We start from the raw sequence: 25,550 nt of genomic DNA, 5'->3' as shown, positions 1-25,550 counted from the left end.
ACACAATGCAGTGATATACGTAGTACAGACAGTCTATTCCAGCCCATTATATCGACTGATTCGACTAACTTCCTTGAGTCTACGAGGTTTCAATGGGAGGTACAGATTTGGGAGGTTGGATTAGGCATAAGCCAAGACCATGTTAGTGTCATCACGTGATATAATGACCCATCTAATCCGGGATAGGAAGGCCGGCTGTGTCGACGCTATATTAAATCCTGGTGCACTTATTCAACACCCAAAGTGCATCTCCTATGTGCCTTCAAGGAAAGTAACTACCCTTCCTTCGTCTGTAGTCACCATGCATGATCAGAGCGATGCCGATGACCGCGAGCTCGAGGCTCAAGGATATACACGGGAAATGCCTCGGAGGTTTTCGCTATTATCGCTGTTTTCTCTAGGGTTCGCACTGACAGCTACTTGGAATGGGTTTGGAAGTGCAATTGGGACAAGCATGGCTGAGTCTTCCTCCTTTGGAACTATCTGGACGCTAATTATTGCTGCCGTGATGAACCTTGTTGTTGCTCTCGGCATGGCAGAGCTCGTTTCGGCTTATCCAAACTCGGGAGCGCAATATTATTGGTCCTTTCGTGTTGCGAGTCCAGAATGGGCACCTTTCGCGTCGTATATGTACGTGATATGCATGTTTTCATTCTCATGAACGTTGCTCATGTTGTCCAGGTCAGCCTGTATCAGCACGTCCGGTTGGTGGCTAGGGCTGGCAAGCGTGTGCAACTTTGTTGCGGCAATGGTGCTGGCTATGGTACATCTGTGTGTTGAAGAGTACACGATCCGTCCCTTTCATCAATGGCTTTGCTATGTGGCAGTTCTCTGGCTAGCCGTTGCATTCAACATTTTTGGCACGCGGTTCCTCCCCGCATTCAATCAATTTATTCGTGAGTAGAAGGGATGCCTAAAACCAGCTAATCTGCTAAGATTTATGCAGTTTACTTTTCCATGTCAACCCTCCTCTTAACTATCGTTGTTATCCTGGCATGCGCCGCTCCGGATTTCCAGTCCAGCGCATGGGTATTTGCGGATACGACCAATTCCAATCAGTCGTATGATAAAGGATTCCTATTTATCTTGTGTTTGTTGAATAATACTTATGGATTCATGGGCACCGATGCGGGTGCTCATATGGCCGAGGAAATCCCTTCTCCGTCGATCAATGGCCCCAAGGTTATAGTAGGTCTCACATCCACAATCATTCACGTATCTCATTGTTGATTACCAAGATATATCCCGTCTTCATCGGACTAGCAACAGGTATGATTTCAGTCGTAAAACAGCCCTTGATATTGTTCTGACATCCGTAGCATGGCCATTTGCCGTTGCATGTATGTATGTGGTCACCGACGTCGAAAAAGTCATCAACCCGCCCAGTGGGATCGGTCTGATCGAAATTTATTATCAAGCGACAGGTAACAATGGTCTGACCATTTTGCTTTTAGCCGCGTTTACCATTTGCTTGTTTGGCTGCGCTGTGGCCAACATCACTGGGTCAAGTCGCCAAATCTGGGCTGCATCTCGGGACAACTGCTATCCCCAGTCGACGCGGTTGGCGAAGATCCATCCTGAGCTTCAAATGCCCGTAAACGCAGCCTGTCTCTCTGGAATGTTCACTACAGTAAGCTTCCGTGATATCCGTGTTGCATCATAGTGATAGACTAATTGTTACAGTGCTACGGATTAATCTTCCTCGGATCCACAACGACATTCGCATCCATGGTCAGCGCCAACATCGTATTCATGATGACCTCGTACGTGATTCCCCAGGGCATCGTAGCCTGGAGGGGACGTTCCCAAGTTCTTCCAGGACGGCATTTTAATCTTGGGAAATGGGGACTGTTTGTCAACGTCCTCAGTTGTGTGTGGGTCTGTTTTTTGGACATTGTGGCCTGCTTTCCTACTACTTTACCGGTGACGGCTACCAATATGAATTGGGTTCCGTAAGTATACCTTCTATCTATATCTCTCTCTGTGTATATGGCCAAGGCTGATTATCCAGAGCTGTCGTTGTGATGATTACCGCCTACGCTATCCTCGCCTGGTACCTCTGGCAACGGCATGTGTTCCGAGGTCCAGGGGTAGAGCAGATCGAGCTCCATCCACTTCAAACGAGTCGAAGTGGAACTCCTTATAGCGCGGGTGGAAGCAGCAACGAGGGACTTCATAAGGAGACGAAAGCGGAATAGATATGGGTTGTTTGGAATATTATGCATCTAGCTTAATATACGAGAAAATAGATCTCAAGGGAGCAAAAAGCAGACATAGATGTACCAGTTCTTTAATCAAGGCGATAAGATGCTATCTAGTCTAACATGTATAAAGCCTTTAACATGTATAGTGCAAGACAATATCAAATCAGGCCACCGCTTTGTGAGTAATTATAGAGCTTCTCGAGTAACTCACTTGTTCTCGGTTTTCTTAGGGTAGTTTACTATATTTTAACCACCTATCAGAACATCTCTTAATAAAACAGAAGAAGTCAGTAATTATTGGAGTATTAGTGATATGGAATACAGTGATTGTTGAAACTATACATCAAAAGCGAAGAATAATTACTGAATACGAAAGAACTTGCTCGGTTCAGTTAGGCTCAAGAATACGATGTCGTACGGAGGTAGAAAAGCTCCGGATCCTCTTAATCCAAGCCATGAAGAAGGCTTATCAGACGCCAGTTAGCCTGGTGCAGCAGACGCTGCATCTGTTGGTTCGACAGGTTAGTCGAGGTGAATAGTTTCGGGTTCGTGCATTTCGCGGCGACTTCTTGCAGGTGACGATGTCCCACGCCGCGCCGGCGAGTGTCCTGCGCAACCATGAGCATGGTCACAAGCCTTGTTCAATAAATGTATACTCCAGCACCACGTAGCCTAGCGCCTGAGACCCGTCTTCCGCTATCTAAGCAAGGCATTGTTCACACCAACGGCGTATGCTAGCCTGTCGTCCGCTGTCCCCAGCAGATGCAATCGTATCGATCAGGCCCAGAGCCTCCCAGTCTGATTGGCTAGCAGGTCATACAAGATAGGGAGTGTGGGTGTCCATCGAAACTGGATGACATCGACTCAAACGCTGAATCTGACGATGTTGGTGAACTTGTATGATCCAGTCGATCTCACTTCTCTATTCTCGGTTGGCGAGGTGAGTGTTAATGTAACAGTCGCCTTCGGATACAACAATATTATTTATATAAAAAAGGAAAGAAAAGACAACCGAGAAGAAAAGAGGCAAAAATGTAGATTTACTTACTAGTCGGAGTCCTCAAATGCAACTGGTCCCGAATTCCCCAATCCGATTAACGTCTCTCGTCGGTCTATAATGGCCTCTTTCATGAATGGACGGCGAGACCGGATCTCTTTACCCCATCCGAGACCCAGAAACAGTATACTCCTGGCTCCATCTCCTTGAAAATTATTCGATACGATGCCAGCAACGGCATTGCTCATGAGGGGACTAAAGAGGTAACTGTGCTGATTAGGCAGGAGGCTACGCTGTAGAACAGTGCGACTAAGCTTTTTGGCTAATTTTAGAACAATTACACTAGGCTACTTTGGATTAAGTGTACTAACAAAACTCATGTCCTACGTACACAACACCGACATCTAGATTGTCATTGTATCCATATGGGCAACGCATAAGTAAGTATCGACAGAATGCCGGAAAATGCGGCTCTCTTGGCAGCTGGGGTTTTCTTTGTCCAGGAAGCCCGTAAAAAGGTCAACAGCACGCAGGACCAACCAGAGAGCACTGAGAAATGCAGACGGGTCACTGCAGTTTGAGTTTATTGCAGCGTGCCCTGTGAGAAGCCATATGGAAAGCCAGTCCTCTTCATTAGTCACTGCTTTCACATACTCAGCAGCGCTTGTTGAACTCTTCACTACTTGTCGGGCAAGCTCGGACCAGAATGGTATTCGCCTATCCCTTGCCAATGATCTAAGATTTAGTAACCATTCTGTTGTGTCAGACAAACAGGGGGCTCATTCCCAAGGCAGAGCTGTCGAAGAAGCTATCCATTCTATTGAGACGCCACTCAGGGCCTTGAGTAGGAGTGGCGAATCTCCTGACCTGGAGACCATATATCAAATGACCGAACCGGCCCCGTACCTGTGCACAGCGAAGGCCAATGTACATACTTGGATCAATACCCGATAGGCAACTGCTGACATTTGAGGAGAACAACATCGGTTTTTATAGCTCCTATGAAATGTCTAGTCAATTTGCTATTGTAGAGCTAGGTCTCGTTACTTCTGTACCGCCGAGTATTTTTTACAATATGCTTTTACAACGGTTTAAGCCCGTCCTCGATAAATGTATGCTTCTCTGTACCGATCTGCTCTTGCTATAATCCACTAAACAAATTCTAGACAACAGTGAATTCGCAGAATCCCCTGGCGTCCGAACTCCCGGTAAATCCATTTCGATACCTCACAGACCTCGATCCAGAGCCTATGTTTCTCGTTCACGCTGTGGCCTTTGCGGGCCATCATGTCAAGAGTACATCATCTCAGAATCATCGCTATGCGGCACTCCAACGGCTCCACGAGAGCCTCAAATTGTACAGAATTGCGGGGGATTGATATTCCTTGTTTGACGTAATCATCGTCCCGTTTTCGTTAGATGTTAGTCCCCCCTCCATGTAGGGCTAGTCCAGGCAAAAGCCGACAGTTGGTATTAGGAAACCTAGTCCGCCTTTAGAAACAGGAGGACGCATCTTATGGGGACCTATGGTCTCCTCGAAGCTTGCGGTGGCTTTGAAGGGTGGACCACGTCCCCTAGGGTAAAGGTTCAAATAGGAATGCTCACACGGCACATGAAGCCCCAGTTGCTAATCGTTCTTTAAGTTCCGGCTAACTTTCTCAGGTGGGATGCAATAACCAGTCTAGTATCCATGGAAGATTGCGTGTTCCCCTACACATACTTCGAAGCCATACTGTCGAATCATAATGGTCAAGACTGGGATAATTTCGGACTATGCGTGTGTCCAGTAAATCTCGTGAAGATAGTAATGCAGTTGGCACGCCTGAGTGCAGAGAAGAGGAAATCGTCCTCGATGCGGTACATCACATTCAACATTGCTGTGGTCTGGGAGCTCGGGCAGGCACTTGAGTCCTGGCATCACGTTTCCCCTGCGAGGGTGTTTCATTGGCAGCCTGGAAACAGCATCCGGATGCGCAGTGTGCATCACGCAATGGTTATCGTGGACCATGTGGTTGCGTGTTGCGATGAAAGTATGGTGTCCAGACAGGCCTTATTACCTCTCTTCTTTGCAGGCTGCAAACTGAGCGATCAATCCATGCATGAGAAGATTCTAAACTTCTGCTTTGATGGGAATGAGAGGACCAGATATCATATGTTCAACACCACCATACCCCTGCAGGAAGACGTATGGGCTGAACAAGAGACAAAGGGTTTCGAGAACGTGTAGTAGGGTCATATAGTGGATAAAAAGCACACATTTTATTCTCGTCGTCCTTTGCAAATGAGGATTTGCTTTGGATAATGCTAAACCATACAAACCAGCAGTCTAGATGATGCTACGACTACTTACTACTTTTTCAGCAACCGGATACTAAAAGCGACAGAGATTCATAAAGAGGAGTGGACAAGGTCATGGGATAAAGTAGGCCAAAAGTCCACTAACAGGGCCTTGCAGCGCCTTAGACTCTGAAATCTAACGCTCTAAGTCTACCGAGGCAAGTTTCCTTATATAGGAGTAGGACAAGAATCTGATCAGAGCAAGGCGGATGATGAACGCAGAGAAGTCGCTTTACATGACGACAAAGCAACTTCAAATGATGTCCGGAGTCGTGAAAATCAAACTCGTATCTGGAAACGTCGTCCTGACTTTTCTCGATCCTTTATATCTCCAGACGGCTCATTGAGGAACGATCAGGCGTTGTTAAGACAGAGAGTTTAGAAATTACTACAAGCTACTTCACGCAAATTCTACTCAGTTATCTATGGTTTCTTTCCCCCTGACAAACAGTGAAGACACTACTACGACGTATCCATCTCGGTACCGAATACTCCTTAGGAAGCCGTGGGTATTTTTACAACAGCGGCGGCGTCTTATTAGAAGAGAAAAGCTACAATCGTCTAGGATTTCGGTCTGTATAGTTATACGGATATAGACGAAAGGAACAGGAAACAAATCGAGCTCTATTTGATTATTCTGTTATAGGACCAAAAGATGTGCTGGTATAGTTAAATCATAATTGTCAAGGCATGGCTTTTGAAGAACCCTGGATTTGGGCTTCATCTCGTCGGGTTAGAAGCTGTCTGCTTTCCTCACCTTCGTCAGAATCGGTCCCTTCTTCTTCCGATTCCTCGTCGGATTCTTCCTCCTCTTCGGTTTCCTCTTCTTCCGATTCCGTCACTTCTTCCTCTGACTCCGTTTCCTCCTCAGTTTCGCTTTCCTCGTCTTCCAACCACTGCTCAAGTGACTTGTTTCGGATGGGCGCTGAAGTTGTTCCCTTGCTCGAGCTTGCGACATTACTTTCATGCTCCCTAAGAGCCCTATCAAGCTTTTCACCAGCAGTCAAGGGTGCTTTATCTGCTGACTCCGGTCTCACGTCTGGCTCCCGGAGGCTAGCATCAGGCTCTTGACCTTCTACTACCCAGTCTGGTAAGTCTTGATAGCCTCTGAGGCCATGAGTTCCGGCTTCAGATCCTACTACGAGTGACGCTGAGCCGATCAGTAAGCCCTTGCGGGTCTCCGACGGGCTCGGAACGTGCGGGACTGGTTTCGGCGCAAGGAGGAGTAAAGTAGCAAGTTGTGTCGAGGATGGAGAGGAAAGGAGTGCTTTATACAGTCGTGCTCGGTCCCGCAGGTCATAGGAGGTATCGTACCTCGCCAGAAGAAGGAGGTACCGCCACAGGAGAGTGATCCGATCTTCCTCCGGTTCTGTTTGTTGCGCCGCCTCGTAGTTTCCCTCGGCATTTTTATCATCTTGATTATCAGCCCACTCGTTAATATACTCCTGCTGAGGTTTAGGTTCTGGCTGAGGCTCCTCTATCGGAGGGTTCCGGAGAAGATGGTGCAAATATACTTTGGCACCTAAGAGGATAATCTGCTGCTTCACGACTTCCTCTTCATTGGCGAAGTCTTTCACCAGGATTCGTAGGACATCTGGAGCAATGTTTTTCTCTGGCTCCGCACCTGCAAACTCTCCCACTAGCCAGACAATCGTTGCCCTTGCATCCGGGTTATTTGTCATCCCAAGGTGCTTCACCAGCTGGATAACCGTTTGCTCATGTGAAGCTGGATCCTGCTGAATCAAGTGCCTGATGACAGTTAAAGATTCTGACACCAGGTTATCATCGAGGCTGGTAATCTGGCTGAGCAGGATTTGTAAACAGTGGCCAGTTGTACTGGGATCGCTCTGTGCACAGCGCCCAATTGCGCGAACGCTCTCGCGCACGAGATCCGGATCCGAGCCCTGCGAGAAATGCTGCAGCTCGCTGACTATGACGCCTTTTAGATGTAGCCCACAATGCGGGAAGAGAATCGTAAGAATTTCCAGCTTGAGGTGCCAAATGTGAGGGGGATCTGTAGTATGGACCAAAAAGTGCGAGACGTATCTCGTAAAAGGCTTTGGGTGACGCAATATAACAGCAACAATATTGTAAAGTGCAATATGCTGTATATCCTGAGGGCTTCGAAGGAGGGCGACTAATGGACCAACGGTGGCGGAAAGGTACTCCGGAGGAGCCAGGTAAAGGAAGCAACGGACAACGCTCACGATAACTGCGGAATTGCGATTATGTAAAAGCAGCCTGCAAGATCGGAATAACATCTCAAGGTCAGGGTCTATTATCAGAACCTCGTATTCCTCGCCACCGTTGTGAGTTTCCTTATCCTCATCGTCATAGAACCCTTTGGACACCTCCTTTTTCCTTTTCTGCATCTTTCGAGGAAAGCATTTCCGGGCATAGAAAGTCAAAAGTCGCAAGGTTGCTATTTGACTCCATTCATCCATGTCCACCAGTTTTTTGATCAAGCTGCGGTAGTGTTTGTGGATGAGGTCAATTCGATCTGGGCAGACATCTAAGAATGCAGCGATGGCAGGACCAGCGACAAAGTATTGGGTATCCCCTAGAAGCGTTGAAAGGTAGCCTGTCAACTGTGGTAGAGTGTTCGGATCCAAACGATAGCACTTAGGAATAGCCAGCGCTGCTGCTTTGCGAACATGAGGACTCATATCGCCACAGCCTCTTTTGATCGCAAGGGACACAATTTGACTGATGACCGGTACCCGAATTCCAGACATTGTACGAAGCGCCATTGCACGGACCTGGGGATTCTGGTCCGTGAGCGATTTCTGGATGGTGTTGATGGACAAGAGCGCGAGGTCAGGCTCCGTTTCGGCATGGTGAACGAGATAGATGTAGACCAGCTTTTTGACCTCGAGGCTAGTGTTGGCCACATTTTTGACGACCGCCGAAAAGAAAGGAACGGATGGTTCAGAGCGATACATCAACTGAGCCAGAAATAAGCACTGTTAGAGGGCGTAATAATTTCGGTCGATCAAACTAGTGGGAGCCTTACCGTGATGACCCTTCGCATACCATCCAAGACTTCTCGGTCATTGCGGCTGTCGAGGAGCCTCTTGATGTGAGATTCACTTAAATTACGAGACGAATGACCCGTACTCGGTCCTCTACTAGCGGCTGCTGATTGCGCCGCTTCGATGGTGAGTTCTCGAGCTATTCACACGTATTGTCAGCCAGAGTCCCCCGCCAACACAATTGCCAGCAGCGAGGTGTCCATAACAGATTTACCTGTTTCCAGCATCGAGGAAATCCGGGAAATTGTCTCCATTTTGCCCCCAAGGCCCTTGAAAGGGCACACGCACGAACTGAGCTTGGAGGGGAGCAAGAATTCCCTGAAGTTGGGAAGAAGAAGGGAGCTTGGCGGAGTACCGGCAGGTGACGCGATATGGCGGAGTGACTGGCGAGCCTCCCCGCAGTCCCATTCTATACTTTACTACCTCTTTAACACCCACCGCCCACCACGTCGAATGTTGGTCTAAGGAGCTAAATGGGCTGATGGGGCCTAACAAAGTGCTCATTTACTACGAAATTTAAGTCCCAAACAGATCTTGGCTACAAATCCGAGGCCATGGGGACCATCCCGCAAATATACCTTGATGACCGAGTAATGGGCTTTCTACAATATATTTGTGACCGTGATTCAAGAACAGCATTACTTATTATCTGCTCTACAAAAGACGTATTTCTCGGCCGATTAGTCGCAAATACCTGCGCCCAGCCCAACAAGACCACTGATAGTCACCAATTGCTAACAAAAACTCTGGGACTACTTTCCAAGTCTACCAGAATCAAACTGGCCTTTTGTCCAACGTTGGAGCATCTTCGAGCTTATATCTCCGTGATTCACCTGAAAAACGGTTCCGAGCAAGAGTCGATTGCCGGCGAGAGGAAACGTGCGCACCGACCCTTACTAGCGATTCTTGATCTGGTGGCGCTGCATTTATCCACTTCTGAATTCTCTGCTCAGGGGCTGTCTAGAACGTTTGCTGCTGCTGTAGAAACTTCTTCACGGGAGCAAATGGACCTTGTGCTTTGCGAGTGTCAAGACTCTACAGGCTCTGACAATGATAGACGTGGTGGAGCATTGTGGCATGTCTATGTGCCATTACTCAATAGTTCTGTGCGAACAGGAAGAGACGAAAGTACTTGGGGTGGACGGACTGTTCCTGTGAAGCAAATAGCACAAAGATGGTTTGAATTCAGTAGCTCCGACAGTCCCACCACGAGTATCGCGGGTCTCTAAAGGACGCCAAAAAAGATGGGGGGGGGGAAAGAAGAAAAATAAAATTGAAGGCAATGTATCTCTGTCATAAGCTATCCATCCATACAACATGAGACTCAACCACCCGGGTATCCTAGTGCCAGCCGTAACTCCTGAATTATATCAACGAAAACGCCCATGACTATAGGCATTTTTCCATGTCGGAAATGTAAAGCTTGATATGCGACTCTAACTTTAAATACTCGTCGTGGGCGCTTTGGACCTCGCTCTCGATGTTTTCCTTGAGATCCGCCATCTGAACCGAAATCAGTCACATATAAGAACCGGAAAAAGCAGTAGGGTAGTGCATACCTTCTTCTCGAGTTGCTCGATCTTGATTCTTCTTCTTTCCATGTCACGTTGCTTTTCTGCACGCTCTTCACGAAGCTGTTTTTGGATATTTCTTAGTTCTTCCATCCGCGCTTGCGCCGCCTCTGCCTTTGCTTGAGCATTTTTGCGAAGTGCTTCAATTCTTTCATTCCATCGCGCCAGTTGTCGCTGGAGTAATTTCTCCGCCTGCTCCACCTCTCTTACATTGTTTCCTCGATCAGAAATTGCCTCCCTGTTTCTGGCTGCTCGCGATTCTTCTTCTTCTTCCTTCTGTAGCTCCACAGATATTTCTTCGAGGATTTTGATACAAGCCTGCACATCATTGCTCACAACCGTAAACGTGTCCGTCGAGGTCTGCAGTGCCCTCGCTCTCTTTTCCATCGCATCTATTTGAGCCTTCTCGCGCAATAAATTCTCCGAAAGTTCTGTTAGGGATGACTGGAGGCTACCCGGGCTCTCCATAACGTACGGCTGAAGTTTCTCGACCTCCTGCCGGGTGCGCACAAATTTCTCCTTCTTTTCTTCCAATTGCGTTTGACGCCTGGCCTTGTCCTTCTTCACTCGTTCCAGTGTTTCGGCCACGTTCTCCTGGTTCCGCCTCAACTCCAGCAACCGTGCCTTGAGCTCATCATTTCTTTTGACTTTGTCCTTCACCTGTGCCTCATTGGCCTTCAGATTGCGCCGCATTTCCTCAAGACGCTGTTCCATTTCCTGGTTTTCTGCATAGAGGGTATCGATGCGCGTTTTGGTTTTCTCCGTCTTGTTGAAGTGCTCATCGATGACGGGGGTTTGAGACTCGCGGAATCTAACGAAATTGATGAGATATGAGAAGATTTTGACTAGTCGGTCATGGGTAGGTTTTGTCATGTCCGTGAAAGTGAAGTCGTTGACTCCGCACTAGTATTTCCAAGAAGAGTCAGCTGTTGCCATATATATTGCTATTATCAAGAGACATTCCTCTAGCAGGCAATACACACCTCCATCATCAATCTCCGTACGCTCACAAAAAACCCCATAAGATTACGCGTGTCAGTTGGCACGATATCTGGGTAGTCCCCGCCAACATCGTCTGCCGCCGCACGCATCGCAGGTTCTACCGTATCGCGAGTTATGTTCATAAGGAGCTCTGCGAACCATTCGAATACCATCTGAATTTGCTGCGGATTCGGCTTGATCAAGTCGGCCGCAGTGAAAGGGATACCAATATCGTTGATACATCCTGCAATTTCTTTATCAGGCTGTCGGGGCTGTTAGTAAAGCGCATATATCCATGAGAGGTACAGGGTCTGCCCAACAACTAACCAGGCGCATTAATGCATCGTTTTCATCGTCCTTCTTACGGCCCCTGTTGTGATGCTGCTGGGTGCCTTGGAATTGTTGGCTCATTCGATGACTGTACGCCATCTCAATATAGTATTGTTTTAACAGTAATGAGATTTGAGACTGTGCGAAGAACGCCAAGGGCAAAGGTGTGGCCGCAACTTGCCCGCTCAGCTGAATGAGCATGTTATGATGATTGTTTACCGCAAAGGCCTCCCGCATGGCAACCAGAAGCGGTCTAGCGCATTTTGGAGGGGCATCAAATGCAAACCGAACAAACATGTCCACTGCAGGCCTCTTTTCGATGACTCTTCGGGCCATAAGTTACTGCAGCATAGACTCGCTCGATAAAAGTTTCTAATTCCCATCAAGAGCCCTAGGCTGCTCTCCGTCACAATGGCAGCTACTGCCCCAAGCTCGTCGTCTCCCTCCAAGCCTTTTGAGTGAGTTTTCGGCAATGAATTTTCTCCAATGTTATGCCTGCTGATCTCAAGCTTAGCATTGTCGCAACATATAATGAACTGCTTCGCTCGGACCCAGACCTAACGATGCCAATCGCCGCTATTGAAGCGCTTGTCCTACTTCTTACACATTCCCCTTCCTCTACAATATCTGAGACCCTTGATTTGCTAGAAAAGTCAACCACACACTTGAAGAAATCGATCCCAAATCCCATTGGCCTTTCGGCGGGAACCGACCTTTTTCAGCGATACCTCATAACCACCTTACAAAGACCAGGACAGCTAGGACCTGCAGGAGATTTTAATGCCATCAGGGCACACCTTCTCTCGAACGGCCGATTGTTCATTAGACGTGCAAAAGAAAGCCGAGACAAGATCGCTGCATTTGGAAGGGGCTTCGTTCGCGATGGAAGTACCGTGCTAACAAATGGTGGATCAAGAGTGGTCGCCTCCTTATTGCAACAGGCTGCCGATGAGAAAGGCGGGCCATCCGCGGTGCGGTTCCGCGTAATATACGTTCTGTCTCCCGGAAAGGGCGATTCCGCGGAGCCTGAGGGTATGGAGACAGTGCGTGCACTACGCGCAAAGGGCGTTCCTGTCTCTACAATTCCCGAGTCTGCCGTTGCATATTCTCTAGGAAAGGCCGACATAGTCATCGTTGGTGCGGAAGGTGTGGTTGAAAACGGAGGCATCGTGTCGCGGATGGGGACGTATCAAATTGGTCTCCTGGCCAAGGCCATGGGGAAGCCTTTCTACGTCGTGGCAGAAAGCCACAAGTTTGTCCGATTGTATCCGCTTGGGCAATATGATCTACCTATTGAACAGCATGTGATCGACTTCAAAACAGAAGAGGACATTGCCGATGGAGCCAAGCAACAGTCCCTGGCGCATAGTTCCGACGTGGTTGACTTCACACCGCCCCATCTAATATCCGCATTAATTACGGACAGCGGTGTCCTTACTCCAAGTGCTGTTAGTGAAGAGCTAATTAAAATATGGTTTTAATGGACAAATGCTTGTTTCTATGAGGGAGTATATTGAGTATTAATTGTTTTGAACTAGATGATTAGATCTAGCATTGAGCTCAGAATATGCCCAGCTCGAAAGAGTTTGTCGGCCTGAACAGAGATATCTTTGACAGCTCTGAAGAAGCTCAAAGAAGGAATGATATCCGGAGCGAGCGTTAGATCAAGGCTTACGCTTTCATGAAGTAGCGTGAAATTTTCTGGACATACGCTCTCGATGGGTTTCGGTCACAAGCCATACTACCAATCGACTGACTTAAGTGACGAAAACAATGATTGTTTTGAACTGGAAATGGCCGGAGGCAAAGCTATTCAAGGGAAGCAGATTGCTATACAAAAGCAGGAATCTGACAAGAGAAGAGTAATACTTCAAGAGGAGGATGATCTGATCTATCTAGAGAGGCCACCTATAACTTCCAAGTTGCCAGTACCGCTTTCATAGAAGAACCAAGAAAGAGGCATTGATAACGAAAAAAGCACATGGTATCCAGCTTTTATTGTTTCCCGCAGAATACTTTCTGCTCACACCCGTTTGCGCCCTGTCCCACTTCCAAATCGTCATAAATTGGTTTAAACATGATAACTTCGTAGCATAGTCCGTCGTATCGATTGTACCGTTTTTCGTAACCTCATAATTCGGTATGTACACTCTCTTTCAACACGATGTTTCCCTCATCCATACAAATGGGCAATAAGCTGTACCCACATAGATGACCCAATATCTGAAGTCCTATGAAAGAATGGAGCGGTCAGATTCAACATCCACGTCGAAGCCAGTTTGGCGCTGTCTTGAGTGATCTTTCGAGCCATCGATAACTCGTTCCGATTGCAGAAAAGAGACGAGTGATTCAAGCCGGCATTCCATCAATATTTGCCCAGATTCAAGTGCAATTGAGGGCTACTCAAGACGGCTTGGCCGGTATAGAGAACGTGGTATAACTTATTGTAAACTTTTTTTATTAACATAATTTATATATCAATACCGAGGCAACGTCGAAACAGGCGGCTTCAGTTTGCAATGCATCCAAGATGGATGGCCTGCTCCTGCGGCGAAGCAAAAGCGTACAGGAGCAGATATCCAAAAGCGATGAATAGCCACAGCACTTCCATTTCGTTAAACGTTTGCCATGGGAATTAAACAGACGGTCAGGAAAGAGAGGTTGGTCAACGCCCTATTCTCTCGAACAGTAAGCATAAAACTAATAATAGTCTGATAGGGAAAATGTGAATATGTGATAGACAGGGTCGGAACAGCAGGGACGGATTGGGCTTCAATAGCACCTGGGGATACGAATGAACTCTCAGAAATTCCCCGGAGTTAATAGACCTGCGTCCTGATCTGGTAGCAAGGGTAGCAGTCCTTGTGTCGACATATCCCTGCAATATGTCGAGAGGAAAGGAGTGCCAAGCGGGGTCTTTTGGGGTTTCCCATCCAAGCCAATGGGGATATGAAGACCTACTCTTCTTTCTTTCCGTTTTTTTTTTTTTTTTTTTTTTTTTTTTTTTTTGTACACCTGACTTCTGGTTAATGCGCCTGGGGATTTACTGACCAAATCGAGAGGTAGGGCCATTTGTGATCTACGTCATCTCTACTCTAATGCGAGTCCGTTAAACTTTGAAGATCTGATGCTCCGCGCAGGAGGTGCCATTCTTCGAGGACATACAGTAGGTACTCCGTACTACATGTAGCATTGGGCAATATATGGAGATATATTGGGCTCCAACTCTGCCCAAGTCAACCAATGAAGGCCGATTTCTATTCCTGATGGGTTACTCTGCTTTCCTGCTCAGACAGGATCGAACTTTAGTGGGACAATACTTAAGCGCTTTGGCGCTGCATTGGCCCTCTTATCAGATCCTATGTGGTGTATGTGCTTCTGAATAGAGTGGAAATGTCTAGACCATTGTTTCAACCTTCTTTGGTCGAGCTGTCTTATTGTCACCTATGTCGTGTCAATGTCAAGGACATTGTAGTCTTTAATCCTATGTTCCTTGTATAATTATGCAGCTCAAGTCTTACGGATATTTATGATGTGATTCATCCAAAAGGAATATATACAACCTACTCTACGGAGTACATCGTACATACTTAGATGTACTTGGAGACTGCACAAAGCCTGTTATATCATATTGCAAGACCACCCTTGACATAATACATTCTCATATCTTGCGAATATAAATCTGAATATCTTACAATGATCACGCATCAATGCACGTGCTGGCCAGGTCTCGCTAAGGGACCAATCACACAACCACTCCGTTGATTGGCCTGTTCGTGCCTGCCTCATTCTCCAACGTCTGCCCCTCCGCAGTTTGGAACCTTTCTGCCAGCAGCCTGTCTCATTGGCATATCCGGACGGGACGACGGACACTGTACGGAGTAGGCTGGTAAGACGGAAATCAACAAAAACAGTAAGAGCCGTTAGACAGTCCACGTAGTCATAAACACACTTCACGCTGGCCAACAGCCTGCTTTCTGACTCGATACTTGCATTTTCTTCGGGAAAATCCTGATCCCTGTTTCATCATTACTTATCCAGTGGTCAATACAACAAAACAGAATCGTGGCTTCAGAAAGAACCCCACCTTCATTGACAACCAACTGGGATCCTTCACTACACCCTTGTTTGCCGAACAAATCCCGGCAGTCTACGATCGATTTATTTATTTATTTTTTTTTTTTTTTAATTTCGAACAGGCCATATCAATCTATTGATCTGGTCGAATCCTGGTAGTTACTAGGTCGTGAAGGAAACACATCATTTAATTCTTTTTTTCTAAAAAAAAGATCCCATAACCAACTGTTCTATAAGAGAATGGGCTCTGAGTCTTTGACCACTGCCCTCCGACTCGGTCAGAACCAAATCTATCCCGAAGCAAAACACAGTCATGGTTCACCTTCTCGCCCAACAACTGGTACCAATAACGACGCCCATGATTCCTGGTCAATAAAGAGACTACTGAGCCGTCATGTGAGCCGTCGGTATCGTGTTTTGGAGAAGGAGCCAAACCGACTCAGGAAACGTTTCACCCAATAATGGCAGCTGGTGGCTTAGAAAGTATACGTCGACTGTGCGTGGATCCTGTCACGTCTTACCTTTTCTGGATCCAGGCCAAGCTTATCCTGGTGTTATAGGGACGTGGTCGAAGGTACTATGAATTGTCCCTATAAGGCCAGGACACTTGTCGATAGATTGGTGCTGGTCTGGGTAGTTCAATTCATAGTGGATACCTATCTATTGAGCAGTTGTATTCCCATCAGAAGACGGCAGTTGATAAATGTCTTGCTGGTCCTATACGTTTTATAGGATCAGTTTATGAGTCCTACTGGTTGGATTCTCTTGTTGTCTTTGTGACGGGTTAGTTATATATTGTGATTTTGTTGGGCTGGTGTTCTGATTTTCCTTTATTTTAATTTTGCTTCTTTTCCAGTCATCTTCGGTTTGGAGTAAGGTCTCTGTACCAAGAGGATTAAGGGTGGACTTAGCAGATGTTATGTACTTAGGAGGAAAGCCATGGAGGTGTACAGAGTTAAGATAACTAGAATAAAACCATAACTGACGGGCAAAGCAGAGCCTGGGGAAATGCAGAGGAAATATCCCAAGCACTAGTTCTAGGAATTTACTCGCAAGTTAGAAGTGCCGCTCTTATATCACTGCCAACACAAATCAAACGTGGTGCCCTACAACGCTCGGTCCTAGTTCTAGGCCCATGCAAGAATTTAGCGCCACAGCAGCTGCAGCGGAACTTGAACCTGAATGACCACTGTGAAGAACGAGAGACAGGTCATGTATGAACTTTGTACAGTAGTGCTACCTGTTTCCCACTTTCTTCCACCCAGCTGTTATCTTTGCCAAATATGACCAATCCACTGTTATCAAGGATATCTGACCAGGATCAGTGAATCCTGTGCTGTGTATGCTATGAAGGTAATATGATTAGATGCATGCGACTTATTCCATGTACCCTGGGTGTCTTGTCTCCCAAATGATGGATCCTTGGGTCTGTCTAGTAAGTGGATAAAAGCCCCTCGCTCATTGTGCAACGAGGCGGCTATCGTGGAAAACAAGTGGGGCTTTGACCTTTTATTGAAATTAACAGAACGCCGCACTTGCTACGATATTCCCGATTGGTTTGTTATAGTACCAAGTTGATATGAAGATATCAGATCCTCACTCCGTACTCCGTACTCCGCAGAGCTTGGGATATACCTATTACATACTCGTAAGCTTCAAGTTACCAAGTTTACGCCATACAAGTCCGTCCACGGTCCCGTATCATGGTTACATGGTACTACAAATTCTGGTAAGCCGCGGCTGACATCAGCCCCACAGACGTTGATGAAATGAAATTAATATGTCTATCAATAGCGACGATCAGTCAGTCTCTCAGGCCGATACATCTTATGAACACCGGGTCCATAGTGCTGAGGGGATTCACAAGTGACAGGCCCAATCCATCGATGACGTGCATGGTGGATCTGTATCTTGAATGGTTACACTATATAATGGCTTGGATTATACATCCAAAAATGTCTAGGTATCCTGGGAAAGGGCCGGATGTTTTCTTATTCTAGATCCTCCCTGGTGGATAGGTGAGCACTCGGTCGTAGGTACCCGCTGTGTCTATGCAAGGAACACCACGGAGTACAGTTCGGATTATCATTCTCAGTCTCTTTCGTTCGTTGACGGAATGTTTCACTCTCCTAGTTTCTCCTCATTGGTTTGAGATCTGGCCAGGTCAAAGAATGAATTAGATACATGAACAGACGATCCACTGACTTTGCAGGAGAGCCTTTGATCAGCGTTGGTCCAGGTACTTCATTGTTCAACACCGTCCAGGTTACTCAACAGAGCGCCCTCTCGTATTCACCGGGGGAATAGAATTGATGATAAAGTGACGGATTTATAGGCACCGCCGTGTAAAGAGTGGACAAGCATTGGCGGCAAGATCGGGTTTTGTGTCCTGACTACGGATTCTGGAGATCTGGGGCCCGAGGCACACCAATGATATTTTCCGAGGAGTGGTTCCAATTAACATCTCGGATAAGTTGTCCCATGGATGGACTGGCCGGTTTCAGTATTTCTGTCAAAAAGGTACCAGACTCAGAGATTTAGTTCATTTACTGAAGATAACTCCCCCTCTTCCTTCCCTTGTTGACCATGCATTATGTAAAGCCCACTCGGGAGAGTGGAATCTGTAAGGAAGCAAGTTAACCGCGATGGATTCGACGAAAGAGAAAGGCGGGGATTAAAACCCAGACTGGCCGTAACTAAAGGGTTGGTGCTAATTAACAATTACTAAGACGATTGGAGATGTTCAGAGTCTAACTCCACCTACGTATGTTCGAAGAACGTCCAGACCGGCGGAGACTGACACATTTCCACCATTCCAGGGATAGCCATCGGGATGATCGACGGATACGGCTCTGAAATCTCAAGCCTGGAGAATTGTAGAGTTGAGCCTTGGGACCCTAAGGATTTAGCCCACCAAGACAGCCCCACGGACTGGCCGAGTTCCTCGAGATGCGACCGTTAGAATGTCATGGAAGTGGGATTTGGAAAGTCCTGGTCCATGCGCGTCTTGTCAATGGGTGACAGGAAACGTATCCTAATTGTACTCCGTATATATATGCACATACATACATACGTTCACCACGTCGAGATTGTAGCATGGCATAGGGTTTTACCGCCATTGACCATAAAGTACCGAGGAAAGACAACCTGTCGACTTTGATTGTCTGTCACTACTATACGATGTACAGTGGAAATGCTGCCTGCTTGGTCTCCGCCCTACGTAAGCGAAGCTAAAATTTAGTGTCGCCAGTGAGGAATACAGGTCCACTCAAACATTCCATCCTTCATGATTTGGCCCTCGTCACTTTTTTCATTTCCCACGCCCGATAATCCTCTATAGTTATTGCAGAGAACCGCTGACACCATCGCTTTTTGTTGCCGTCCTTGTACTTGGTTCCTGGTGCTTAGATATGTTGTACGCACATGTATGTACTGACCTGGGGCGAGTGTCCCTCAGCATATGGGTTGGTACGAGTATTGTTACCATCAAATCATGGCCACCGAGGAACTCTAAGCAGTATAACCAGAAGATCATGCGTTTATAGGCTATCCTACCGCGTTCGCGATAAGTGCAAGAGTAATCTGCAGAATGATTCGAAATGCGATTGCTTACGGAGGGGAACAATTGTCGCTCATGGAGCTTGGATAGACAGCCTGATACACACTATGCCGGAGATTGAATCCCAAACACTGCTGACTGGCAGCTACCATATTCATACTGACTAGATGTTTTGGGTTTGGTTTTCTGACGTCGACTACTATAGCACCCTGATTTCATCCACACATGCAAGCCTTCTCGCAAACTCGTGCTAACGAAGCCTCTCTTATGAAAGAGGACAGGGCGACAAGAGTTGTCCATCTCTTGTCGAGCATATTTCTCCCCAGTACTAGGCTGATGTTGAACATGAGTCTATACGGTAAGGTATCCCGAACACAATCCAATGCCAAGAATGCATACAGTATGCATTCCATGTTGGAGACAATTGCGATGGTTCTCAGCACGTATGTGCTATGTATGTATTTGATAGCGGATGGTTTTCCGGGTGGGCAGGTAATGGGTTCTTGATACCCTAGTACCTACCTAGTGGTATTTTTACCCAGCCTACTCTCAGTTTGTTTCTAAGAATGGCGAGTGGAGTGCGGCACCGAGGATTGTGCACCTATCGGCGGTCCCTAAAGCAGGTACCAATAATCACTCATCCCTGTAGTCCGCGGTAACAATGGGATTGGGCTTCAATCTGGCAGTTGGTGGATTTGGTTTCCCCACCGTTGAAGAAAATTTTCAAGGTCAACACTCTGTTGGTTTTTTGTTTGGTCTTTTCCCGATTGGTTTTTGCTTTTTTTTCACGGTTTCTTTCCTGCTCCGTACCTTGTATGATATTATATTCTTGGAAGAGCTTTTTATTATACGGAGTACAGAGTATAAATAATAATTCTCTCTTTATTATTATTATTCTTCTTGTCATTGTTCTAACTTTGGGTAAAAAAGGAGGAAAATCAGAAAACGGGATGTTGCATATAAACTGGACTAAGCTGTAAAATTACCCTCCAAGATGCTGGTACTTGGTCCACCAAGGCCATGATAACACCCAAACCAAACCGCCACCATCTCAAAGTTGTGCATGGTTAATTAATTAGTTAATTAATTTTTTCTTTATTTATTTTTTCCTTTCCTTACCTGGTCCAGGTGGTCCTGTCTCTTGTGACAGCCTGGGGGAATTCATGGTGTAACGGCAGAGACGATCCCCTGATTGAGTGACCCAGGAAAAAAAAAAAAAAAAAAAGGGCGGTTTGTTTGTCTCGGCCTTTGCGGTTAACTCCTAGTTAGTCTGTTACTTATCTGGTCATGACCATCATTGTCCCTCGCTCACGGTCTCCTCTGACTTGACTCTTTTGGGTATTGGGGTTTTAGGTCTCGTCTCTCCCTCACACTTCTTTAGTTCTTTCTTCTACCTTTCCTACCCTTTCCCTTTCCCCCCTTCTTCCCTTTTGTCTGCCTTCTTAATTCTTCTACTGGGGTCCTTTTTGTTTTCCACCGTGCTGTTGTTAGTGAGCGGTTTTCTTCATGTGGTGTGTGGCTTGGAGTCTCACCACCACGACTAGTACCAAGCAGTAGCGTTTCTGCTACCTCCTCGATCCGTTCGTTCTAAACCAATAGTGCCTTCTCCTCGGTCCCTCCCAATACTTGGAATTCAGTACCTAGCTGCTCTAAACACTATTCTATTCTCTCCTAAGCCTTATTAATTCCTCAACCGTTCGCTTTGCGTTCCGAGCAAACTACCTCATCTTCTCTCTATATTCGATCGATATTAATTGTCTAGCTTCGGTTTTTTTTTTTTTTTTTGTTTTGTTTTTTGGGTTCTTCTCTCTCTGACACTCCACTGGGAAGCTTCCCCCGAGTTCCGTACGTATCCGTCTCGTGCCAACGCCACCTTGTCTTCCTCATGACTCCAGCCGTCTGTTCCGACTGTACTTCCGATAACAGTTGCGTCTGCGTTTGACTCGCGCGGGTGCATGTGACCTGACGCCATGGCGATATGGCCGTTTGGTCGGAAAAGTAAGCGGCATACCATCCAGTTGGATGCAGGTGCTATGGGAGATATCCACCTGCCGCAGGAACTTCGTCATAGTTTGGACAATACTAAAGTGGGAAGAAAACCTTCACGCAAGCAGTCTAAGCGTCAAAAAAACAGGCATTCGAACCCCGTTGTCGATCTTTCGCACCCGTTGAATGAAGCTTCGCCTCCTTCTACACAGCCCACTTTGCACCCTCCACCTACGCCAGACGGCGAGCAAGTTGGCCCTATGAGAGGTACACGAGACCAACCTTCCCGGGTAGGCTACCGTCCCGATGGCCATGCCTCACGTTCTACTGTTGGTCAGGATCAGCCTCCGCTACATCGAAATCCATCGCTCTTGAAATCTAAACGAAATGATAATGGCCCCACGGTGTTGAGGAAGAAGCTGAGCAAGCGGAAAGCCTATGAGATCGCTAGAGAGCGGGAAATCCGTCTGATGGCCTCATGTCCAATTGAAATTCCCTATCGGTCAGCAACTTTACCTTTAGACCACCTGTCGGTGGATACCAGACAACCCCCAAGGAGTCATAGTCGACGTTCAGACCACCATCAGTCAGATGCCAGTCTTTCGTTCCGTGACTCATCGTCTTCCATGTCCGACCTTGTCGAATCATACACTTTCAAGGTGAACGGTTTCTCTGCTTGGACCCCTCGTCCTGTTATCCGTTACGTAGAAGCCCCTCGAGTTCCGACCGCCAAAAGCCAGAAGACATCCGAGGGTTCAACCCGGAAAGAAAAGACACCGGCTGTCTCCGTTTTCGAAGAGAGTGCTTGCTCAAGGAAAAGAGTAGATAGGCTGGCAGATGATCTCGATGCAGGTGCTTTAAGGGAGCTGTTAGAAAGAGATCGTCGGCGAAGGGAGAGAAAACAGGTTGAAGACCAAGAAAAGCTGCATCGCAAACTGCAACACGCCGCTGAACAACAGAAACTGGAAGCGGAACTCATCTCGTCCCATGATCACCTAGATGAAAAGCAGGTCCCATCGGAGGTTCAGCGGGGTCGGCCAGGTGCTGGAAACCAAGCTGAGCTCGTTCGCGCCGGTGAAGATACTTCCAAGGTAGACACGATAAACTTTTTGCAGCCTGGCGAGCCCACTGATTCTTGGTTGCGAGACGTTTCGAAAGACGCTGATCGAAACGCCCATGAATCTCTCGAAAGTGCCCATGTCATAGGCAACGTCGTCGATAGCTCTATTCAGGGACAGAAGCTCGATATCCGACGTAGTTTTGCCCCATCCCAAGATATGGGCATGTCGCGAAGTACTTTGTCGCCTTCGCAGTCGCCGTCTCGACATGGGCTCAACAGCCCATCCTCGTCACAGGTCTATGGAATGGGCCGAGAGTCAGCCTCGGATGTATCGAGGACCGTCGATTCTGAACGACGCCTGTCCGACAATAGTGGGCGAATGAATATGATATCGTCGATTTTCAGACGAGGCAGTTCACGTCTCAAACGGAGATACCGTGAACGTTTCCAAGATCGGGGTTCAGAAATCTCAAACACGTCACACGAATCTTTCTTCAAGATTTCCACCCAGTCATCTGGACCACCGCCATATGTCCCTCCCAAGACATTCCTTCACTCTGGTGCCATCAAACGTTCACAATCCAAGTTCACTGAACATTTCGGGGATGAGCCTCTTTCGCCCCCTGACTCACGACTTCAATCACCTGATATCCCAGAAGAGCCTATGGATCAACTGGAGGTCGAAAAAGAAAAGACTAATATGCATATTGGCTCCCAGTATCCCATCCCCGATTCCGATTCGGAGCTGCAAGATACCAATGGAGACCGCCATCAATCCTGGGCTGGTGAAAGCCTTGAATGTGATGCGGAGAATGTGCCCCTGTCCCAGTCGCTGGCATCGATCGACTCAGAAGGTTCTTGGATGTCAGGGCAGTTCCTACGCCGCATTTCTCAGAGGACTAGTAATGCAGCTCGGCCCAGTCTTAGCTCCTCCAGGAACAGGTTGGATGGAGGTAGTGAAAGCCCTACGAAGGGAGTTGAGGGGGTTGATGATGATCAATTAGTCAAATTCAGTACCAACACTGATGAGCCTGTCCGAGCCAGCCATGCCATCAGCGAGCATGACAACGACTTTGATATGGTCCAGGCGCCGGAGCCCGCTGCAGAAACTTGGCATGATCATGTTGCCAGGCGGCCGGTTCTCGTGAATCCCATTATTCGACCAAAATCAAACGAAGGGCTTCTGAACACTGTTCAATCATTGTCTCCCATCTCTAGTCCTATCGAGGAGCATTCTGCTGAATATCATTATGTTGAAGATAATTGGATATGACAGTGGAAATGGCCATTGAGCGTGCGGCATAGTGTGAAGCCGCTGGTGCCAGAGCTGGGGATGCACCCTCAGCAAGCTTGTAGTGATTTATCCTGTGACATGCTGGAGCATTCACTGAACTGTTTATTTCTGACCCATTGATGTTCTGTCCTGGGCATTTAATATGTTTCTAGTACTATATACCCCAGTCATTCCTTTGATGCACCATTTTTCCTTTGTCACTCCTTTATTCCCTTTCCAATTCTTATATGGATTCAAGGCCCCAGTGGCACTTGATGCTGCCATCGTTGTACCTTTGAATGCTCCAGTACAAGATGAGCGCGAATGATTGGCTTAGTGCTTCTAGTGTTGGTGGGCCTTGTTAGTTCTTGTGTTTGTTGATACCCCACATCAGCGGAAGTCTGGATGAAGCTTGCCTCAATTGCAATATCATGGTTCTAAGAGTCTGGTAATCTTCTGGACTATATATTTTTTCTGATAGACTTGGAATATTCTTCTTCAATTCAATGTACATATTAGTTCTGTCATGCAGGATGTTTCGTGTTGGTTGTTGCCTTGGTAGCGAGTATTCTTGGAGGATAGAGGATTGTACAGTACAACTGTTTTATTAGAATTCATTCGTCATGCTATGCCTGGTTTAGATAATTGGCGTACCTACGTCCCTTGACTCATTGTAGAGGCTCCTGGTGTAACACTGGCTGGCTGAGCTGCCTAAGGCACATAGGGCTAGGAGATCCAGACCGGTATTGATTCATAAGCAGGGCATTCGCCGCTTTTAGCTCGGGTAGTTACTAGCACTTTCCAGACAGACAACAAGTCTTACAATGTCAAATCAGCCAACAGCGTCAATTGCACCTTCACGCAGCCAGTCAGTCACGTTGTAACCTAGAAAGAAAATGCATTCCCTTAGCTTGACAAATCGAGCTGCCACAAATCTCCTTCGTCTCACCCGAGTGTCTTGGTAAGCCCTCCTCGGCGCAGCCTTTGTGCTGCCTTGCACACACGTTGGATTACTCATTCGGTTGTCGCCGACCAACGTCATTTCGGGATTCGTTCGCGACTTCCATTCCTTATAAATCCCATTTGTGCCCCTCCTTGGCTGCCCCTCATTCGGAGCTAATCAACCTTTGTGTCCATAGTTTCAACCCGACTTCTGTGGCATCTCTCCGCCTTTTCTCTTCTCTCTCTGCTAGATCGTTGACTAGAGCATCAATTGCTTCGACTTCCCTACTTCGCTCTCCTACGAGTCAAAACTTCGCTATCACCAAACGAGCCTTCTCTTTCACTCCCGTTCTCGGATTTACACCCTCATCCACAATGTCTGACGTTGACCACGGAAATGTTCAGACTATCACCACGTATGTTTTCATTTTGTTTTATTTACTTATTATTTATTTTTTTTTTTTAATCTCCCGCTTCCTTCCCTTTACTCCCTTGTCTATTATCGTATAATGTGTATGTACATTGTTAACTTTTGAATAGTGCCGAAGAATTCAGGGAGAAGGTCTTAGATTCGAAGGGACCTGTTGTCGTCGACTGCTTCGCCACGTGGTGCGGTCCTTGCAAGGCTATTGCTCCCAAGGTAGCCGAGTTCAGCAAGACGTATCCCCAGGCCAAGTTCTATCAAATCGACGTTGACGACCTCGCCGCAGTCGCCGCTGAGCTTGGAGTCCGCGCCATGCCCACCTTCTTTCTGTTCAATGATGGAGAGAAGGTCAACAATGTTGTTGGCGCCAACCCCCCAGCTCTGGAGGCTGGTATCAAGGCCTTGGTGGCGTAAACGAGCTATGGAGTGCCTTGATAGGAGGATTCTGAAGGACTTTAATATTCTGTGTTGATACCTCAGGGAATATGACCCTAGCTTGTGTCTTGAGGTTTTTGCATGATGTATGATGTAGTCAACTAACCTTCTGGTTGCGCATGTGTAGAGTAGATCTTGTAGAACCGGACGGAGTATTGTTAGTAGATGGTAGGATATTCTGATCAGGACGATCAGGGGCACGTGATTAGAGTACTTACTATGACCAGGATAAAGTAGTGTTTCTGGAATTTAGTCGGCAAGCGATAGTTAACTAAGTAGGAGTATGGTGAGGCGGATTGAATAAATAGTTCTGGGGAATTGAAGCTAAGATACCTGGTATGG

General features: G+C 47.1%; 8 protein-coding genes across 8 annotated transcripts; 6 read left to right on the top strand and 2 right to left on the bottom strand.

The window, feature by feature from the left end:
- Window positions 1-301: 301 nt before the first annotated feature.
- ATNIH1004_001385 (uncharacterized protein) lies at window positions 302-2,198 on the top strand (the record flags this gene model as incomplete). The annotated part of the gene is made up of 8 exons (XM_033566085.1): window positions 302-630; window positions 682-896; window positions 947-1,188; window positions 1,239-1,269; window positions 1,320-1,394; window positions 1,455-1,630; window positions 1,684-1,952; window positions 2,012-2,198. The coding sequence occupies 8 exons, from the start codon at window positions 302-304 to the stop codon at window positions 2,196-2,198; spliced, it is 1,524 nt and encodes a 507-aa protein (XP_033431842.1).
- A 1,458-nt stretch (window positions 2,199-3,656) lies between these two features.
- Window positions 3,657-5,428, top strand: ATNIH1004_001384 (uncharacterized protein; the record flags this gene model as incomplete). Its single annotated transcript, XM_033566084.1, has 6 exons — window positions 3,657-3,711; window positions 3,764-4,128; window positions 4,178-4,313; window positions 4,375-4,558; window positions 4,679-4,780; window positions 4,864-5,428. 6 exons carry the CDS (start codon window positions 3,657-3,659, stop codon window positions 5,426-5,428), a joined length of 1,407 nt encoding a protein of 468 aa, XP_033431841.1.
- Window positions 5,429-6,221: 793 nt separating this feature from the next.
- APL6 (AP-3 complex subunit beta) lies at window positions 6,222-8,824 on the bottom strand (the record flags this gene model as incomplete). The annotated part of the gene is made up of 3 exons (XM_033566083.1): window positions 6,222-8,483; window positions 8,552-8,709; window positions 8,785-8,824. 3 exons carry the CDS (start codon window positions 8,822-8,824, stop codon window positions 6,222-6,224), a joined length of 2,460 nt encoding a protein of 819 aa, XP_033431840.1.
- Window positions 8,825-9,124: 300 nt separating this feature from the next.
- ATNIH1004_001382 (uncharacterized protein) lies at window positions 9,125-9,799 on the top strand (the record flags this gene model as incomplete). Its single annotated transcript, XM_033566082.1, has 1 exon — window positions 9,125-9,799. One exon carries the CDS (start codon window positions 9,125-9,127, stop codon window positions 9,797-9,799), a length of 675 nt encoding a protein of 224 aa, XP_033431839.1.
- Window positions 9,800-9,959: 160 nt separating this feature from the next.
- On the bottom strand, window positions 9,960-11,653 carry nuf2 (kinetochore-associated Ndc80 complex subunit NUF2; the record flags this gene model as incomplete). The annotated part of the gene is made up of 4 exons (XM_033566081.1): window positions 9,960-10,073; window positions 10,130-11,044; window positions 11,125-11,385; window positions 11,450-11,653. The coding sequence occupies 4 exons, from the start codon at window positions 11,651-11,653 to the stop codon at window positions 9,960-9,962; spliced, it is 1,494 nt and encodes a 497-aa protein (XP_033431838.1).
- Window positions 11,654-11,863: 210 nt separating this feature from the next.
- On the top strand, window positions 11,864-12,933 carry GCN3 (translation initiation factor eIF2B subunit alpha; the record flags this gene model as incomplete). Its single annotated transcript, XM_033566080.1, has 2 exons — window positions 11,864-11,910; window positions 11,967-12,933. 2 exons carry the CDS (start codon window positions 11,864-11,866, stop codon window positions 12,931-12,933), a joined length of 1,014 nt encoding a protein of 337 aa, XP_033431837.1.
- An 8,125-nt stretch (window positions 12,934-21,058) lies between these two features.
- Window positions 21,059-23,407, top strand: ATNIH1004_001379 (uncharacterized protein; the record flags this gene model as incomplete). Its single annotated transcript, XM_033566079.1, has 1 exon — window positions 21,059-23,407. The coding sequence occupies one exon, from the start codon at window positions 21,059-21,061 to the stop codon at window positions 23,405-23,407; it is 2,349 nt and encodes a 782-aa protein (XP_033431836.1).
- A 1,317-nt stretch (window positions 23,408-24,724) lies between these two features.
- Window positions 24,725-25,187, top strand: TRX1 (thioredoxin family protein; the record flags this gene model as incomplete). The annotated part of the gene is made up of 2 exons (XM_033566078.1): window positions 24,725-24,765; window positions 24,890-25,187. The coding sequence occupies 2 exons, from the start codon at window positions 24,725-24,727 to the stop codon at window positions 25,185-25,187; spliced, it is 339 nt and encodes a 112-aa protein (XP_033431835.1).
- Window positions 25,188-25,550: the final 363 nt, after the last annotated feature.

This window comes from Aspergillus tanneri, assembly GCF_003426965.1.
Source record: "Aspergillus tanneri strain NIH1004 chromosome Unknown AapTan_2_pilon_pilon_pilon, whole genome shotgun sequence".
Classification (NCBI taxonomy): Eukaryota; Fungi; Ascomycota; class Eurotiomycetes; order Eurotiales; family Aspergillaceae; genus Aspergillus; species Aspergillus tanneri.
The sequence above is the reverse complement of the archived record's forward strand: the minus strand, read 5'-3'. Positions and strand labels throughout refer to the sequence as shown.